This window comes from Eretmochelys imbricata, chromosome 6 (genome assembly GCF_965152235.1).
Source record: "Eretmochelys imbricata isolate rEreImb1 chromosome 6, rEreImb1.hap1, whole genome shotgun sequence".
Taxonomy (NCBI): Eukaryota; Metazoa; Chordata; order Testudines; family Cheloniidae; genus Eretmochelys; species Eretmochelys imbricata.
In genome coordinates this window covers 101,889,868-101,908,029 of record NC_135577.1, presented here as the reverse complement: position 1 = coordinate 101,908,029, position 18,162 = coordinate 101,889,868, and the positions used below count along the sequence as shown (strand labels likewise).

General features: G+C 40.9%; 1 protein-coding gene across 3 annotated transcripts in view; it reads left to right on the top strand.

The window, feature by feature from the left end:
- The window catches only part of TTC7B (tetratricopeptide repeat domain 7B), a 309,423-nt gene that overhangs the window by 51,247 nt on the left and 240,014 nt on the right, over positions 1 to 18,162 (top strand). For all 3 annotated transcript variants that reach the window (XM_077819262.1, XM_077819261.1, XM_077819260.1), the window contains one exon: positions 4,537 to 4,667. In XM_077819262.1, coding sequence (XP_077675388.1) covers positions 4,537 to 4,667 — 131 coding nt within the window. The remainder of the gene's footprint in view (positions 1 to 4,536; positions 4,668 to 18,162) is intronic.

Genomic DNA, 18,162 nt, shown 5'->3' with positions numbered 1-18,162 from the left:
TAAATTTATTCTAGTTAGAAACCTCATCAATAGGCATCTTATTGAATATGTCCAGAGCTCTTCCAGTGAATTTTGCGACCAATGTGGTCATCTTGTGAGCATCAGGAATTTTATGGAGTGTGCACAGTCTCTCAGAAGTGAGAAAATATTCAGCCATATCACTGGATTCATCATACTGGGAATGACTATGTCCATATTTATGGATTGTTGGGGAAGGATTGTTAGGGTTATCCGGTATAGTTTGCTGAGCCCTAGCCTTCTCTATCTCCAGTGCATTCTTCCTCTCTTTTTCCCTCTCCTCCATTTGTTTTAATTTTGCCTCCATAGCTCTCTGGTGGGCAGCCTCCTCAGCTCTCTGGCGGGCAGTCTCCTGGGTTTTCTCTGCCTCTCTCGCTGCCTCCATATCGAGTCATTTTAGTTCGACCAGTCTCTGGTGTTCCTTTTCTTTCTCTTCTTCTTCCAGTCTGGCTATATCCAGTTTCTGTTGGGCACTGATTTTTGTCATCTTAGCTTCTCTGTTTGTAACCTAGCTATACCCAAGAGTTAGAAAGAAAGAAAAAAAAAAACCTGGCTTGTAAAATTTGCTGTGCTGTAACCTGATACCTTTGTCTCTAATAGCTGTTCTCAGCCTACAGAAAAATCCTTTTCTTATGGAGCTGCTCTGTCCCCAGGCAAAGAGAAGGAGTCTGCAGCTGTAATCACCTCTTACAAAACCTTTTAATATCCTGCTGTGCTTCTGGTTCAAAATGATCCCACCGTTCTGCCACCATGTCAAGGTTCCTTCCCCACTCTGAACACTAGACTACAGATGTGGGGACCTGCATGAACGACCCCCTAAGCTTATTCTTACCAGCTTAGGTTAAAACTTCCCCAAGGCACAGATTCCTTTCTTGTCTTGGGAACCAGCTTAGGTTAGAAACCTGATAACACTGCCACCACCAAGCGATTTAAACAAAGAACAGGGAAAGAGCTCACTTGGAGACGTCTTCCCCCAAAATAGTCCCCCAAGCCCTACACCCCCTTTCCTGGGGAAGGCTTGATAATAATATCCTCACCAATTGGTACAGGTGAACACAGACCCAAACCCTTGGATCTTAAGAACAATGAAAAATCAATCAGGTTCTTAAAAGAAGAATTTTAATTAAAGAAAAGGTAAAAGAATCACCTCTGTAAAATCAGGATGGTAAATACCTTACAGGGTAATCCAATTCAAAACATAGAGAATCCCTCTAGGCAAAACCTTAAGTTACAAAAAGACACAAAAACAGGAATACACATTCCCTCCAGCACAGCAAATTTACAAGCCAAATAACAAAAGAAAATCTAACGCATTTTCTAGCTAGATTACTTACTAACTTTACAGGAGTTGGAGGCTTGCATCCTTGATCTGTTCCCGACAAAGGCATCACACAGACAGACAGACAAAAGCCTCCCCCCCCCCTCCAGATTTGAAAGACTCTTGTCCCCTCATTGGCCATTTTGGGTTAGGTGCCAGCAAGGTTACCTTAGCTTCTTAACCGTTTACAGGTGAAAGGATTTTGCCTCTGGCCAGGAGGGGTTTTATAGCACTGTATACAGAAAGGTGGTTACCCTTCCCTCTTCATTTATGACAATACATCATATATTTACAAAAATACTGAAACTTGCTTCTGCTGAGTTATTTACTGCAGTAGATGCTACAGTATACTTATAACAGGGTGGCTTGCACTTGGGCTGGAGAGCCTGGGGCTAATCCAGCCCTCATTACAAAATTAGCCCACTTGAGAGGAATCAGGAGCTTCATGTAGAAAAGGCAGCAGGAAGCTGCAGGGTGTGCAACAGAGAGAAGTAGCTGGGACTGCCAGAGGCATGAGGCCTGGCAATAAGTTAAGGGAAGCCCAGAAAACAGGGGGGTATGGAGCTGAAACTGAGGGAAATCTTTTGCGTTTGTTTTGAGACTTTTCAATTGTTTTTGTGACAAACTCTATTGCCAGCTTGGTGAAGATGGAATTAAAGGATTTTAGTCTGAGAAGGGGACTGAAAACTGAGTTCCTGAAGGGGAAATAGAATCAGGATCGTAGTGTTATGCCAGGTTGTTAGCGGGATCCTGAACCCTCTGCTACCAAGGAGGGAAGTAGTCCTAGAAGGAGCAACCTAAAGAAGGAGAAGATGGAAGAGTTTGTCCTCCTGTTAGCAAAGCAGCAGTAGAAAACTCAGATTCTCCTCCTGCACAAAACCAACAGAAATCGCAGGAAGTACAGTTTGTCTTCCAACAACAGTGGCAGGAGCTGCAATGGCTCTGGCTGGGGGTGCGGGCACTGGGGAGGGGCCAGGGATGAGGGGTTTGGGATGCAGGAGGGGGCTCAGGGCTGAGGCAGGGGGTTGGGGTGCGGAGGGTGAGGGCTCTGGCTGGGGGTGTGGGCGCTGGGGTGGAGCTGGGGATGAGGGGTTTGGGGTGCAGGCTGCCCTACAGCTGCGGCAGGGAGAGAGGACTCCCCCTAGCCCACTTTTGCCACAGAAGCTGAGTCCTGGGGGAAGAGGCAGTTCTCCCTGGCTGCGGCAGCTCCGGGACTGGGGCCAGGGGAGGAGGCTCCTCTCCTGCCTGCATGGTCCTTGATAGCCTGCTGTGTGGCTGCGCAGCTTAGAGGGAATTTTAGGTTCGGGAGATGATGTAGAAGTTTCTCTGCACTTCTTAGTGGGTTGCTGGTTGGGAAGAATCCACCTAGGCTTCCAGACCACCTTTTTTTAACAGGGGAGTCCCAAGTGTCATATAGAGCCGTGAATGATATCCTGTCAAGCTCATACCCTGATCTAAAAGCAGCCATCTTAGATCAGTTTGGGTTACCAACAGAAGTTGAGGGTAGAGCTGTTTCTGTAAGAGGCCCAGCCCCATAGGCTCTGTTGGTCCAGCTCAGCAGTCTGATATTGACAGGAAGCCAGCACCCAGGCTACCCCAAGAGCAGAGAAGTCAACAGAGGGAAGGAGTGGGGGCTAACCTGGCCCATCATGCTATAAAAGAACAGCTTCTAATCCCTTATTGTCACCAAGGGGCAAAGTTTCAGAGGAGTGATGTTAGAGTTACCAGTGGTGTGCTTCTGCTGCAGGCAAGTGGGGTACATCCAGAAAAAACTGCCCCCTCACAGAGTGTGACTTAGTGGGTTGCTATTTTAGTCAGGCAAGGTAGTTGAGGTCCCCTCCAAAGAGGCTATTTCTGCTGAGGGGAGGGATAAGACCTCCAGAGCTTTGTTTTCAGTGTGGGAGAAGAGGGCATAAGCAGAAGACTTGCCCTCATATGGATTGGTACAGCAGTGGGGAACGGACGGGACGACCACAATTTGAGGAAAATAGGGAAGAACAGTTTTCACCAGGACTGGGAATTAGCATCCCAGGCAGTCCAGAGAGGGGCAGCATAGTACACACTTTGCCAGCAGGGATTGGTGAACTCTCCATATTGGGAGGAGGACCAGTAGAGCTGGAGGTTCTGACCCACTCTGTAGATCAGGGAGAAGCTTCGGGCCTCGTATCTGAAACGGTGAAACAAAGGAAGCTGAGGATGAACAAACCTCAGAGCTGCATTTGCTCCAGACAGAAAGGAGTCTTGGGGGACAGGTGCTGGTCTGGGATGTAGGGGAAATCCAAGTAGGGTCCAGAATAGAGGAAGGAGGAACCCAGACCTTGTCATAGCATTTAGGTGGTACGTGCTGGACTGTACTCTTCTGAGAGGTGACAGGCACCCAAATGATGACCCATAGGATAAGAAGGGAAACGGGGTAGCCCAAGCTCCTCCACAGGGTACCTGGTAGCAGTGAATTAATAAATGCCAGGTAGCCTTTGAGGGGCAAGATCGCCTGCATGTCATGGTTAGTGAATTCAGGATGGTGGAGAGCTGGAAACTGTATGGACGTGGACATCACGGGGCTGGTGACAGAGGAAAAGTGGGGGAAATAGAGAGGGGTTGTTTTTTTCCAGGGGACACAGGAGAGAGCAGCATGGTTCTGAAGGCGGTGTGGGGGTGGGTATGTAATAGGGTGGGTTGCCGTTGTGTGCCTGAGGCTTCGCCAGTCCTCGTTACAGGATGACCCCACATGAGAGGAATCAGATGATTCATATAAAAGGCAACAGGGAGTGTGGAATTGAGAGATGTAGCTGGGGACTGCTGGAAGCATGAGGCCTGGCAGTAAGAAAAGGGAAGCCCAGGAAACTGGCAGCTGTGGGGAGCTGGAACCACTGGACATCTTTGTGTTTGTTTTGGGACTTCTGAATTGTTTTTGTGACAAACTCTGGTGACATCTTGGTGAAGAGTGAATTAAAGGATTTGGGGCTGAGAAGGCAACTAGAAATGAATGAGTTCTTAAAGGGGCCATGGTAAATGGGAAATAGGTGTGGGTGGTAGTCTCGGTGCTATATACTGTTCAGGAGCACGATGCTTTAGTCGTTTTTGTTGTTCTCCTCCTCTAACGTTGCCAGAGGCTAGCTTAGCATGGTTCCCAAACAGGACTATTGTTTTAACCTAAGGACTATTGTTTTAACTCTTTTAAAACTGTGTTTTATTTTCAGGTCTTTGTCTAGAGAAGTTGCCAATTTCCTCTTCAACTAGTAACCTCCACATGGACCGTGAACAAGAAATCATTACGTGCTACGAGAAGGCTGGAGATATTGCCCTCCTGTACCTTCAGGAAATAGAAAGGGTAAGATGGGATAATCTGACCAGTTGAAACAACTGATCTTATTTATTACACAACAGCTTGCAGTCATCCATAGAACAGCAGCACCTATAGTGTTTCCACATGAAACCTTCTGAGGACTGAGAGAGACTAGGTTACACGGTGTATCTTTCATTAATGTGATCAGATAACTTGGTATTCAACCAACACAGAATGTTCCGAGTTCTATTTTCTCATAGACATGATGGTGAAAGGGATACACAGAAAACCTTGTTGTCCCCATGATTCTACAAATGGGTTTATTTGTTTAGTTTAAAAAAACAAAAATTTTAGTTATAAGCTAGGGACGCATCAACTAGAAGTAACGGAGGAGGAAAAGGACCTTGGAGTATTGGTTGATCATAGGATGACTATGAGCTGCCAATGTGATATGGCTGTGAAAAAAGCTAATGTCGTCTTGGGATGCATCAGGAGAGGTATTTCCAGTAGGGATAAGGAGGTTTTAGTACCGTTATATAAGGCACTGGTGAGACCTCACCTGGAGTACTGTGTGCAGTTCTGGTCTCCCATGTTTAAGAAGGATGAATTCAAACTGGAACAGGTACAGAGAAGGGCTACTAGGATGATCCGAGGAATGGAAAACTTGTCTTATGAAAGGAGACTCAGGGAGCTTGGCTTGTTTAGCCTAACTAAAAGAAGGCTGAGGGGAGATATGATTGCTCTCTATAAATATATCAGAGGGATAAATACCAGAGAGGGAGAGGAATTATTTAAACTCAGTACCAATGTGGACACAAGAACAAATGGATATAAACTGGCCACTAGGAAATTTAGATTAGAAATTAGACGAAGGTTTCTAACCATCAGAGGAGTGAAGTTTTGGAATAGCCTTCCGAGGGAAGTAGTGGGGGCAAAAGATCTATCTTGCTTTAAGATTAAACTCGATAAGTTTATGGAGGAGATGGTATGATGGGATAACATGGTTTTGGTAATTAAATATTCATGGTAAATAGGCCCAATGGCCTGTGATGGGTTTTAGATGGGGTAAGATCCAAGTTACCTGGGAAAGAATTTTCTGTAGTATCTGGCTGATGAATCTTGCCCATATGCTCAGGGTTTAGCTGATCGCCATATTTGGGGTCGGGAAGGAATTTTCCTCCAGGGCAGATTGGAAGAGGCCCTGGAGGTTTTTCGCCTTCCTCTGTAGCATGGGGCACGGGTCACTTGCTGGAGGATTCTCTGCTCCTTGAGGTCTTTAAACTACAATTTGAGGACTTCAATAGCACAGATATAGGTGTGAGGTTTTTTTTGTAGGAGTGGTGGGTGAAATTCTGTGGCCTGCGTTGTGCAGGAGGTCAGACTAGATGATCATAATGGTCCCTTCTGACCTAAATATCTATGAAAAACAACAAGAATGAAATAAACCCATGCCTGTAAATATCAAAAGTGAAATTCTGGCTCGATTGAGGTCAATAGCAAAATTTCCAGTGACTTTGTTGGAGCCAGGATTTCACCACAGTTGTTCATTTCCCTTCCAATCCATAAAGTGTGCTGGTGGAAAAGATCCTAAAATAGTGTTGTACCTATCAGCAAGATGCATGTCATGCCCCTGGGACAGCTAAAATAACATTTGAAGATCCTATGTTCATTTCATTTTATAGACATTATTCAGGGACAATGACAGACATACGTGTAACTTCTATTTTTCTATTTGTAACTATTATTTTTCCTAATAATGTAGGACAGAAAAATTCTTCAAGCAAAATGAGGAACAAGTGAAAAAGCGTAAGGTTATTAAGGGCATGTCTACACTTACAGTGGTGCAGCTGTACCGATGTAGCTGCACCGCTGCAGGGTGTCTGGTGCAGACACTCCATACTGGCGGGAGAAGGCTCTCCTGTCGATATAATAAAACTACCTCTGCGAATGGCAGAAGCTGTGTCAGTGGGAGAAGCTCTCCCACCAACTTAGCATTGTGCACACGAGCACTTATGTCAGTATAACTTATGTCGCTCTGGGGGGGTGGTTTATTCACACCCCTGAGTGACATAAGTTATGCTTCCAGAGGCTTAGTGTAGACATAGAATTCGTTAACCAATGATAAATTTAGAGCAAACTGTGTTTCTGATACACTACTGCCTGCAGTGTATCAGAACAGTGTTTCTGATATACTGCACTCACTGTGCTGAGATGTAATCAAGATAAACTTTGGTCATTGCTAAAAATCTGTGACCCTGGTGTTAAGTTAAATCATAATTTATTTGCGGTAATTGTTGACATTTTACTAGTAAATGTACCTTGATTTGATTTCAATAAATTAGGTTAATTTGTTAAACAATTAGAATTCTGTTTAAATAGCAGTTTTCTTTTGTAATGTAGTTCTACCAGTCTCTGAACTTGAGTGTGGGTTATCGCTTTTAGCAAAGGAAAAATTAAACAGCAAGTGGAAATATTAAAGTAAATTCATGTGTGTTTGACACCAGAACATTTTGAGTAAATGTAATAGGCTTATACAGCACTGTTTAATTATAAGTGAATGTTCTTCAAGCATTGCCTGCATGGATCCCACAGTCTGTGATGCACATAGCTGAACCACTCAGTAATAGTATCTGTAATATAATTCAATTTAAAATCCTTGTCTGTGGGGGAATACCAAAGAAGCCAACTACAGTAGCAGTAACTTCAGAAAGGGGAACTACACAAAAATGAGGAAGCTAGTTATGTGGAAATTTAAAAGGAACAGTCACAAAAGTAAAATGCTTGCAAGCTGCATGGAAACTTTTTAAAAACACCATATTAGAGGTTCAAATTAAATGTATACCCCAAATTAAAAAACCTAGTAAGAAGATCAAAAAAGTGCCAACATAGCTAAATAGCAAAGTAAAAGAAGCAGTTAGAGGCCAAAAGGCATCCTTTAAAAATTGGAAGTCAAATCCTACTGAGGAGAATAGAGAGGAGCATAAACTCTGGCAAGTCAAATGTAAAAGTATAATTAAGCAGGCTGAAAGAGCATTTGAAGAGCAAGTAGCAAAAGACTCAAAAACAGACAGCAAAAAAATTTAAGTACATCAGAAGCAGGAAGCCTGCAAAAGAGTGGGGCGACTGGACAATGAAGGTGCTAAAGGAGCAATCAAGGAAGATAAGGCTATTGTGGAGAAGCTAAACAAATTGTTTGCATTGGTCTTCGCTGCAGAGTACGTCAGGGAGATTCTCATACCTGAGCCATTCTTTTTAGGTGGCAAATCTGAGGAACCGTCCCAAATTTAGGTGTCATTAGAGGAGGGTTTGGAACAAATTGGTAAACTAATCAGTAATAAGTTACCAGGACCAGATGGTGTTCACTCGAGTTCTGAATGAATTCAAATATGAAATAGCAGAACTACTAAGTGGTATGTAATCTATCCTTTAAATAAGCTTCTGTACTGATGTCTGTGGTATAATTAATGTGGTGTCAATTTTTAAAAAAGGCTCCAAAAGTGATGCTGGCAATTACCAGGCCAGTAAACCCAACTTCAGTACCAGGCAAATTGGTTGGAACTATAGTAAAGAACAGAATTATCAGACACATAGATTAATGTGATTTGTTGGGTGAAGAGTCAACATGGCTTTTGTAAAGGGGAGTCATACCTCACTAAACTATTAGAATTCTTTGAGGGGGTCAACAGTTATGTGGACAAGGGTGATATAGTGTACTTGGACTTTCAGAAAGCCTTTGACGTGGTCCCTCACCAAAGACTATTATCAAAGTAAGCAGTCATCGGATAAGAGGGAAAGTCCTCTCATGTATCAGTAACTGGTTAAAAGACAGGAAACAAAGTGTAGGAATAAATTATCAGTTTTCAGAATGGAGAGAGGTAAATAGAAGTGTCCCCCAAGGATCTGTTCTGGGGTCAGTACTGTTCAGCATATTCATAAAAAGGGGTAAACAGTCAAGTGGCAAAGTTTGCAGATGATACAAAATTACTCAAGATAGTTAAGTCCAAACCAGATTGCGAAGAGTTCCAAAGGGATCTCACAAAACTGGGTTACTGGGCAACAAAATGGCAGATGAAATTCAGTGTTGATAAATTCAGAGTAATGCACACTGGAAAACATAATCCCCACTATATATACAAAATGATGGAATCTAACTTAGTTGTTACCACTCAAGACAGAGATCTTGGAATTGTGGATAGTTCTCTAAAAATGTCCACTGAATGTGCAGCAGCAATCAAAAAAAAAAAAAAAAGCTAACAAAGTTAGGAGCCATTAGGAAAAGGATAGATAATAAGACAGTCATATCATAATGTCACTATATAAATCCATGGTAGACCCACATCTTGAATAATGTGTGCAGTTCTGATCTACCTGTCTCAAAAAAAAAAAATTGTACCTGGAAAAGGTACAGAGAAGGGCAACAAAAATTATTGGAACAGCTTCCATATGAGGAGAGATTATAAAGACTGTGACTTTTCAGCTTGGAAAAGAGATGACTATGGGGGGATACGACAGAGGTCTATAAAATCATGAATGGTGTGGAGAAAGTGAATAAGGAAGGGATATTTACTCCTTCACATAACAGAAGAACCAGGGGTCATCCAATTAAATTAACAGGCAGCAAGTTTAAAACAAATGAAAGGAAGTACTTCTTCTCACAACGCACAGTAAACCTTTGGAACTCATTGCCAGTTGATGTTATGAAGGCCAAAATTATAACGGGGTTCAATAAAGAATTAGATAAGGTCCTGGAGGATAGGTCCATCAATGGCTGTTAGCCAAGATGGTCAGAGGTTCAACTCCGCACTCTGGGTGTCCCTAGCCTATGATTGCCGCAAGCTGGGACTGGACAACAGGGGATGGATTACTTGATAATTACCTCTTCTATTAATTCCCTCTGAAACATCTGGCAGTGTCCAATACCAGAAGACAGGATACTGGGCTAGATGGACCATCAATCTGAACCAGTATGACCATTCTTATGTTCTTACGAAATTTTGTGTAGAGTTCTCCATTGGGGCCCTATGCACAACCTGCTTATGTCTTTGTGCTGTCCTACCTAAATGTGTATCTAAGGGTCACAGCCTCAAATGATTGTGTTCCAACAGCATGCAATAGATATCAAGCTGGACATTCTGGGAAGGCAGGATCCCTGCCTCTCTTAATTCACTTTTGCAAAAATTTACCATTTTTGTATGCAAGTATAGTTAGTGTTAGGAATTTTTAGCTCTGTTGGGCACTTCGTTTTTCCTAAACCTCTGTTCAACCCTTTCTGCACTGTTGTAGGCTTTAGTAAACTGGCCAAATTCCTAATCTGTTAGTTTCAAGATGTGCCCCTCCTCCAATGCCATAGTGTCCATTATGGAGGAATATACTTGGTATCTGTTTTGCCTTGGGGTGAGGGGCATATTCCAGACTGATGCACAAAATGCAAGTCTCTTACCAGCCATGCATACAGAGTTTGGGAAAGCCTCTATAAGATTTACCTCTTTGGCCAGGCCTATGCACAGTGTTTGTACTGGTATAATTACTTTAATTAATGGATTTTGTTTTGTTTTTTAACCAAAGTAGTTATATTGGTAGAACTCCTAATTTGGATTCAGGTATACTGAGATAAAGGTACTGTATATTGGTATAGCTTATTCCCCTTCCTGTATTGGAAAAGCTGTACTAGTATAAAGGTGCTTTATTCTGGTATAACTCTGCTTATACTAGCAGGGTTGTAATACTTTAACTATTCTAGTATAGTAGAACCTCAGAGTTATGACCCCCAGAATGATGAACTGACCAGTCAATCACACCTCATTTGGAACCGGAAGTACACAATCAGGCAGCACCAGAGACCAAAAACGAAAGAAAAAAGCAAATACAGTGCTGTGTTAAGCTTAAACTACTAAAAAAAAAAAAAAAAAAAAAAAAAAAGGGAAAGCAGCATTTTTCTTCTGCATAGTAAAGTTTCAAAGCTGTATTAAGTCAATGTTCAGTTGTAAACTTTTAAAAGAACAAACATAATGTTTTGTTCAGAGTTACAAATATTACAAGTTACGAACAACCTCCATTCCCAATGTGTTTGCAACTGAGGTTCTACTGTATAGTTAAAATGGTATAACTTGTGTGTAGACAAGCCTTCAGAGGTAACTGAGTGTCACTCTCTACAAAGGTTACATAGTATAGTCTCTCTGGTGCACCGTTTACAGATAAAGAGTGTTGTAGGTGATAGGCCAAAAATGTTACCAATAAAACTGGTTTATTGAATTTCACAAGGTCTTGCTGCATTAACAGAAGTTTTGTTTCTTCTTTCATTGCTCAAGCAAAACCATCAAGAAATTAGCACTGTACCAGTCTTGATGTTACTGTTACCTTCTGTAATGATTTGGTGAATCTATGTACAGTTCATGAATTCTGATTGGTGTGGACTCATTATGCATCGATATTAAACTACAAACTTCATGTTGATTGTAAGACTGGTCTGACTTTTCTGCTGTCTGCTTTTTACCTCCATCTTAGTCTGAAAATCAAGAGATGTTGACAAAGAACTAACAGTGGAGGGTCATTAAACCTTGATGGCAAATGCAAATGGAGACATCGTATGTTAGTGAGCTGGCTGCTGCCCAGAAGAACCTCCCAGGTGTGCTAGTAACCAGGCAACTGATCATCTGACTGGAGAGAGTTGAGGCTTTCATAGGGATCATCTGACAAAGAGGGCTGGAAATTAAAAAAGGAAGCTTCTCTCATTGGCCATTTTAGAGGGTAGAAGGATGGTGACTGCAGAGGTCAGAGATCAAGATTCCAAGTTCTTGGGGAGAAGCCATGTGCTGGAGAGGAGGGATCCTAGACTCCCTTAGAATTTAGTCAGAGTATTCTGCTAAATATACTCCAGACTGGTAAGGAAAGCGAGGCAAGGAGTAGCCTACAGATATTTTATTGTTTGCCTAGATCTCTGTCTCTTCTGCTGTCTAAAGTAAAGTGTGATGGTGTTTAGAAATCCTTTTGCAAAGTCTTTGTGCTTCAACTGTGAGATGTCCCTTAGGGGACAACTATAAACCAGAATGCCAAGAAAGTTGGAGTTATGAGAGAGTGTGTGCATAAGCCACTGGGGTGGCTTGGGGTGTGTGTAGTCAGCACTGGTTCTGGGGGCCCTAGGACACCTTTACCAGGACATCCCACTTCCAGAAGGGGTAACAGAAGAGCTATACCCAGAATTTGTGCCAGAGAGGCTAAAGGAGAGAGATTACTGGAACCTGCTCAGACCAAGGGAATCTTAAGATTACACAGGTCCAGGATTGGGATCAAAACACAGTAGTCTGGTCAGTGTCCAGCCATATGACCAGGTCTGTAACTTCTTCATATATAATCAATAGGACGTGAAGGATGTCATTTAAAGGTGAACTGCAAAGCTGAAATGAAAAATTCCAGGATATATATTAACTTTCATTTAAAAAAAAATATTTTCTTTTGTGCTAGGGACTAAAGGCATCAGTGAAATACCACTGGTTAGTAAATGGGAACTTGCCACAGGATTTCACATACTGGGAAAGGTGAAAGAAAAAGAAAAGCTTAAACTTATTTTTGTGCCGAATGTTTCCTGCAGTCTTGTTGATGAAGAACACAAAGCATACAGAGTTCTGTGTAAATGTTACATTACAAATTTGGAATTAAAAGTGCCATATACTCTTTACCTAAACATCTGTTTAACTTGCCCCAGGAATAGCTTCAGCATTTCAAAAGTAAATAGTTGTCTAACCCAGAAAGAGCTCATAGTAGTGCTATAGTACTTTTGTATTACTAAAAGATATTTTAGAACTACAAATTAATAACTCCCCATATGGTGCCTTTCTTTGTCACATGAAGCTATCCACTCTGTGTGCAGTAACTAACAAACCGTACCTTCTTTATGCTGCATAGGCAGTGTCAGAATGGAAATTCTCGTTATTTGCTTGAATTCAAAACTGTTATTGACGACTCATCTATTTGGTCATGCCAGTTGAAAAGTAATGTAACATTATTTTATGTACTAATCAGCACTTCTTCATTTGATGTTTTGGGAGTGCTGAGTCTCTAGAAGTAACACTAGGTCAAGGTTATAGCTATGTGACTTACATAATACACACTACAAATACACTTCCTAAAACCGGAAAGGGGCTGCACCAATTTGTTTAGCAATTGCCTTCTCTTTCTTCCTAATGGAGATTTTGCTTTCCTGTTGACAGACCTTCAGGTACAGTTAATTTTGATTGTGTGCTGCATGAAGAGATGTCCTTTGCGCTTGACAAATCTGAATTGATTGGTTGTTTTGGTCCATTGCTATATTATATGATTTTTATGAAGTTAAAATGTTGCTTGGATTTTCACCTAAGGGACATCTGTACATAACTGAATTTAATCAACCCAATAACCTCAGAACTAATATGGTGAAAAGCACTTTTTCCTTGTTTGAGTAATAAAATGTGTTGAAAATTTTTAATCAAAGCCGGCATTTCAGATCCTCCTTAGTAGAAGAGAAAACATGAGCAAGCAGGTTGAAGCACAGGACCAAGAGTTGGGAAATCTGAGTTCTATTCCCAGATTTCCTCAGTGATCTGGGGCAAGTCCCTGTACCTCTCTGTGCCACAGTTTCCCAGTTTTGAAATATGGGGAAAATCTTGCAGTTATAACCATTGTTTATTTGTGTAAAGATTTGAGCTTCTGAATTAAAAAAATCTGTCTCTTCACTTCAGCCTACACCTGCCCTTCACACCCTTCTCCTTCTCCCCTTGCCTGTTATCCACTGCCTTGTCCCCCTTCCTCCCATCAGTGTCCCCGCTACCTTCCTTTCTTTCCGTTTAGCAAATCCCCTCCTAAGTAAACCCATCCTAAGATTTTCTGTCTGTTAGCCTGTTTGTATAACGCTCTGTACAGTGGGGCTCCTTTCTTAGTTGGCCCCTACCATAATAAATCTAATGGACAATAATAATCAGATATCTACTTTAATTGCACTCATTTTCTGTAGACATTGTTGCAAGAGGGGAAAAGGCTACATGCTACCATAGTAAGTTTTTCTGCAGCGCCAAAGCAATAATATTGATTGAAATGATTCATATTTCACTTAAAACATTATGAACTATTAAAAGAGGGTTTGCTAGAGATGATTTTAAGTAATGGTATGTACCCATCACTTTTTGTAATTGGATTTATCTCTAAAATGTTTGAATCCATTCTCAGTTGGTAGTGTCTGGAATTTATCATCATTTAATGTCTGTTTGACTATTTTCACCAAGGTTTCCAATAGTCTCAGTCCAGTTCCTAGTGGACATACTTCCATATTGGAAGTGGCATTAACTGTCAGTCTTACAATGTGTCAGGATTTATCAGTCATCAAACTGAAATACTCTTTCCACCCTAAAGGGTGACTCTTCTTGGTGAAAAATGAGGCATATTGGTGAGGCAATATGTAAGGAATGTCTACACACCTACTGCCATGTGTTCCCTGTTCAGTGAAAAGAACATCTGTTCCCACAGTAGTCTGTCACTTTATAGGAATACTTAACACTTCACTGAAAATTTAAAAAAGAAGAGAGATCTATGAAATTACAACAGCCCCACAAAATGCTAAATAACATGTATATATTGGGTCTGTTCTTTATAATTAATAAACATTGTATATTTGACTATGTAAATTTCCTTTTGACAGGTGCACAAACCAGAGTAGTCCCCTAAATTAGCGCACACATACATTTTATGAATAAGTTAATTACATAATTTCCATTTACATATTTTAGTTTAGCACTTGTCTTCTCTTTTCTTTGATTCCCATCCATCAGCTCAATAGCAATGATTGGGCTGAATGAAGTCCGTTAACTCTTTCTTTCTTGTATCAGCTTCATGGCTTTGTTCATCTTTAACCTTTTTGTTCTGTCATTCTTGACCGCATCTATCCAACACATTCTCCATCTTCCTCCATTTCTAGTTGCATGGACTCTGGTATGTATCGCCATGTATGGTATCTTTTCCAAGTCCATTGTTGCCATGTGTCCAAACCATTGAAGTTGTCTTCCTTGAATCTTCTGGAACAGCATTATTTCTTGCTCTTGCTGTTTTCTTATCTCTTCATTTTTAATCTTCTGCCGTCTTGACGCTCTCAGTATTCCTATCAGCCAGTTCACTTCTGCAGTCGAAATCTTTCATTCATCAGCTTTTCTCCTACTCCAGCATTCTGACCTACATAGCAGTACTTCCAAGACCGTTGTCTCATATACACTGATTTTTGTTTTTATTTAAATGTCTTGAGCCTTCCAGGTATTTCAGAGCTTTCCAAATGCTGTAGCAGCTAATCTGATTGATTTGTTCTTTTTTTGTCTTCACTATTCCCATTCTTTGATATTAGTCCTCCAAGGTAAACAGTTTTTTCCACTTGTAGTTCTTTGTCTCTGAGTTTGATCTTTACCTCTTTCTTTTGTTTTCCAAGTGCCATAATTTGTCTTCTCCATGCTGATCTTCAATCCAAATTTTCTGCTTTCGCTGGTGTCATAAATATAAAGGGAAGGGTAAACCCCTTTGAAATCCCTCCTGGCCAGGGGAAAGCTCCTCTCACCTGTAAAGGGTTAAGAAGCTAAAGGTAACCTCGCTGGCACCTGACCAAAATGACCAATGGGGAGACAAGATACTTTCAAAAGCTGGGAGGAGGGAGAGAAACAAAGGGTCTGTGTGCCTGTCTTATGCTGGTCTTGGCCGGGGATAGACCAGGAATGGAGTCTTAGAACTTTTAATAAGTAATCTAGCTAGGTATGTGTTAGATTATGATTTCTTTAAATGGCTGAGAAAAGAATTGTGCTGAATAGAATAACTATTTCTGTCTGTGTATCTTTTTTGTAACTTAAGGTTTTGCCTCGAGGGGTTCTCTATGTTTTTGAATCTAATTACCCTGTAAGATATCTACCATCCTGATTTTACAGGAGGGATTTCTTTATTTCTATTTACTTCTATTTTTGTTAAAAGTCTTCTTGTAAAAAACTGAATGCTTTTTCATTGTTCTCAGATCCAAGGGTTTGGGTCTGTGGTCACCTACGCAAATTGGTGAGGCTTTTTATCCAACATTTCCCAGGAAAGGGGGGGTGCAAGTGTTGGGAGGATTGTTCATTGTTCTTAAGATCCAAGGGTCTGGGTCTGTAGTCACCTAGGCAAATTGGTGAGGCTTTTTACCAAACCTTGTCCAGGAAGTGGGGTGCAGGGTTTTGGGAAGTATTTTGGGGGGAAAGACGCGTCCAAACAGCTCTTCCCCAGTAACCAGTATTAGTTTGGTGGTGGTAGCGGCCAGTCCAAGGACAACGGGTGGAATATTTTGTACCTTGGGGAAGTTTTGACCTAAGCTGGTAAAGATAAGCTTAGGAGGTTTTTCATGCAGGTCCCCACATCTGTACCCTAGAGTTCAGAGTGGGGGAGGAACCCTGACAGCTGGCTACCTTTTCAGTTATTCTCTGTAAATACTGCTTAGTCAGTGCAGTGAGGTCAATATAATCTGTGAATCTAAAAGTTATGCACTGTCAGACCATGTAACATGACTCCTCCCAGTTCATCTGTGCACTACAACCATTATTGCTTCCAGCATCAAGTTGAAAAAATCTGGTGATAGCATTTGTAGCACTGCTTTAACAAGGCAAAAATGTTAATCTTTATTTTAATAGCAGTATTAATTTAAACCAGTTTTCTTCAGCAGAATTAAAGAGCTGCTTAGCAAGGATGAAATAGAAGTATTATTTTATTGGCTTATATGAATCACAGAAGTAATATGTCAAAATACCTACAGCACGTGTGTGAAAGGTTTTTCAGGCATTGAAGAAATTATTCAGACCCATTTTGTGTTGAAAAGCTCCCAAGTGCTTTCTTTTTAAAACCTGAAACTGATCATGGACTTAGACATCAATGATATCAAGTGCTGTTAACATGTTTTAAAGAAAATTGGTTTAGAAATAATTGTTAAGTGTTTGAAGATCTTTATGCTGCTCACATGTAGTCCGGTACATGCTTAAAAGTTTAGTGCTAAATTAAATTAAATTAAGCTGCAAGTTCCAAGGTATGTGTCTCTTTAGTTGCCCATATTTTAATTGCATGTCACATGTTGAAATTAAACTGGATTTTTCTCTTATCTTTTTCCTTGTTATAAATAATGAATAAGAGAGCTTACTATAAAAAGTGTGTTAATGAACATTAATGGTTGAGATTTTAAATGCATAATATTCAGGAAATTAATTTATGGTTTATCAGGGAAGGTGGTGCACTCAACATCACTTGGAGTCTTTTTCACGAGATTAGATATCTTTCAAAAAGACATGCTTTAATCCAGTTTCTAGGGAAAAATCTATGGCCTGTGTATGGAGGTGGTCAGACTATATGATTGTGGTGGTCTGTTCTGGTCTTTGACTCTATGAATCTAGAAAGTCATTACTAAATCACGCTGTATCTGAACCAGCTCCTACAGATGAAAGATCTTGGGGGCCTGATTCTGATCCCATCTACATCTGGTATAAATCAGAAGCACCACCACTAAAGTAATTTGAGTTACATCAGTGCAAAACCAGCAAAAGTGAGATCAGAATCACGCCATTTATCCTACTGCCAATTATCCTGTTATCAATTCCAACCAAGAGACCTGGTTTTCCTTTCTCCCTGAAATACATTTTGATAAGGAACTTGTTTTCTTTTTTGCTTTGAACTAGGATTATATGTATTTCCCTTAATTTTTTCTTTGTCTCCCTGTATTCTCTAAGATAAGAAACTACATGTTCTTGTAAAATGTATGTGATGAAGAAACCTTGGAGTGTGTGTTGAATCAGTTCAGTAGCCACAGGAAACCATAGTTAAAAATTAGTCTTAATAATGTAATGGATGTTTGCCAAATTTAGTTTTGTAACTGGTTGCAATGTGCAGTGAAATAGATCGCTTTCTCAGAAACCCTCAGAAGTAGCTGAGAAGCTGCTCATCTTTCATCAAGCTACATTATAGGAACTTAGATACAATAGTGATCTTATAATGTAGTGAGGTACATTATAGGAACTTAGACTCAACAGTAAAATGCTTAAGGTAATATTTCTCTCGCATACAGTTCCTTTATAGGGTATGTCAGGCTTGACAAAGCCCTGGCAGGGATGATTTACTTGGGGATTGGTCCTGCTTTGAGCAGGGGGTTGGATTAGATGACCTCCTTAGGTCCCTTCCAACCCTAATAGTCTATGATTCTATGACTGCTTGGTGCTGAAATTTGACACAGAGATAAGGAAGGCCTTCGTACTAGCTTGCTAATAGATTGCCAGAAGGGTGCACTTCTGGCATGTCTAAAGTAAACATTAGAGACACAAGGTGGGTGTCTTAATATATTTTATTGGACCAACTTCTGTTGATGAAAGAGAGAAGCTATCAAGCTGTATGGAGCTCCTGAAAAAGAGCTCTATATAGGTCAAAAGCTTGTCCCTTACACCAACAGAACTTGGTCCAATAACAGATATTACTTCACCTTGTCTCTGTACTATCCTGGGACCAACACGGCTACAACAACACTGCAAACAACAAT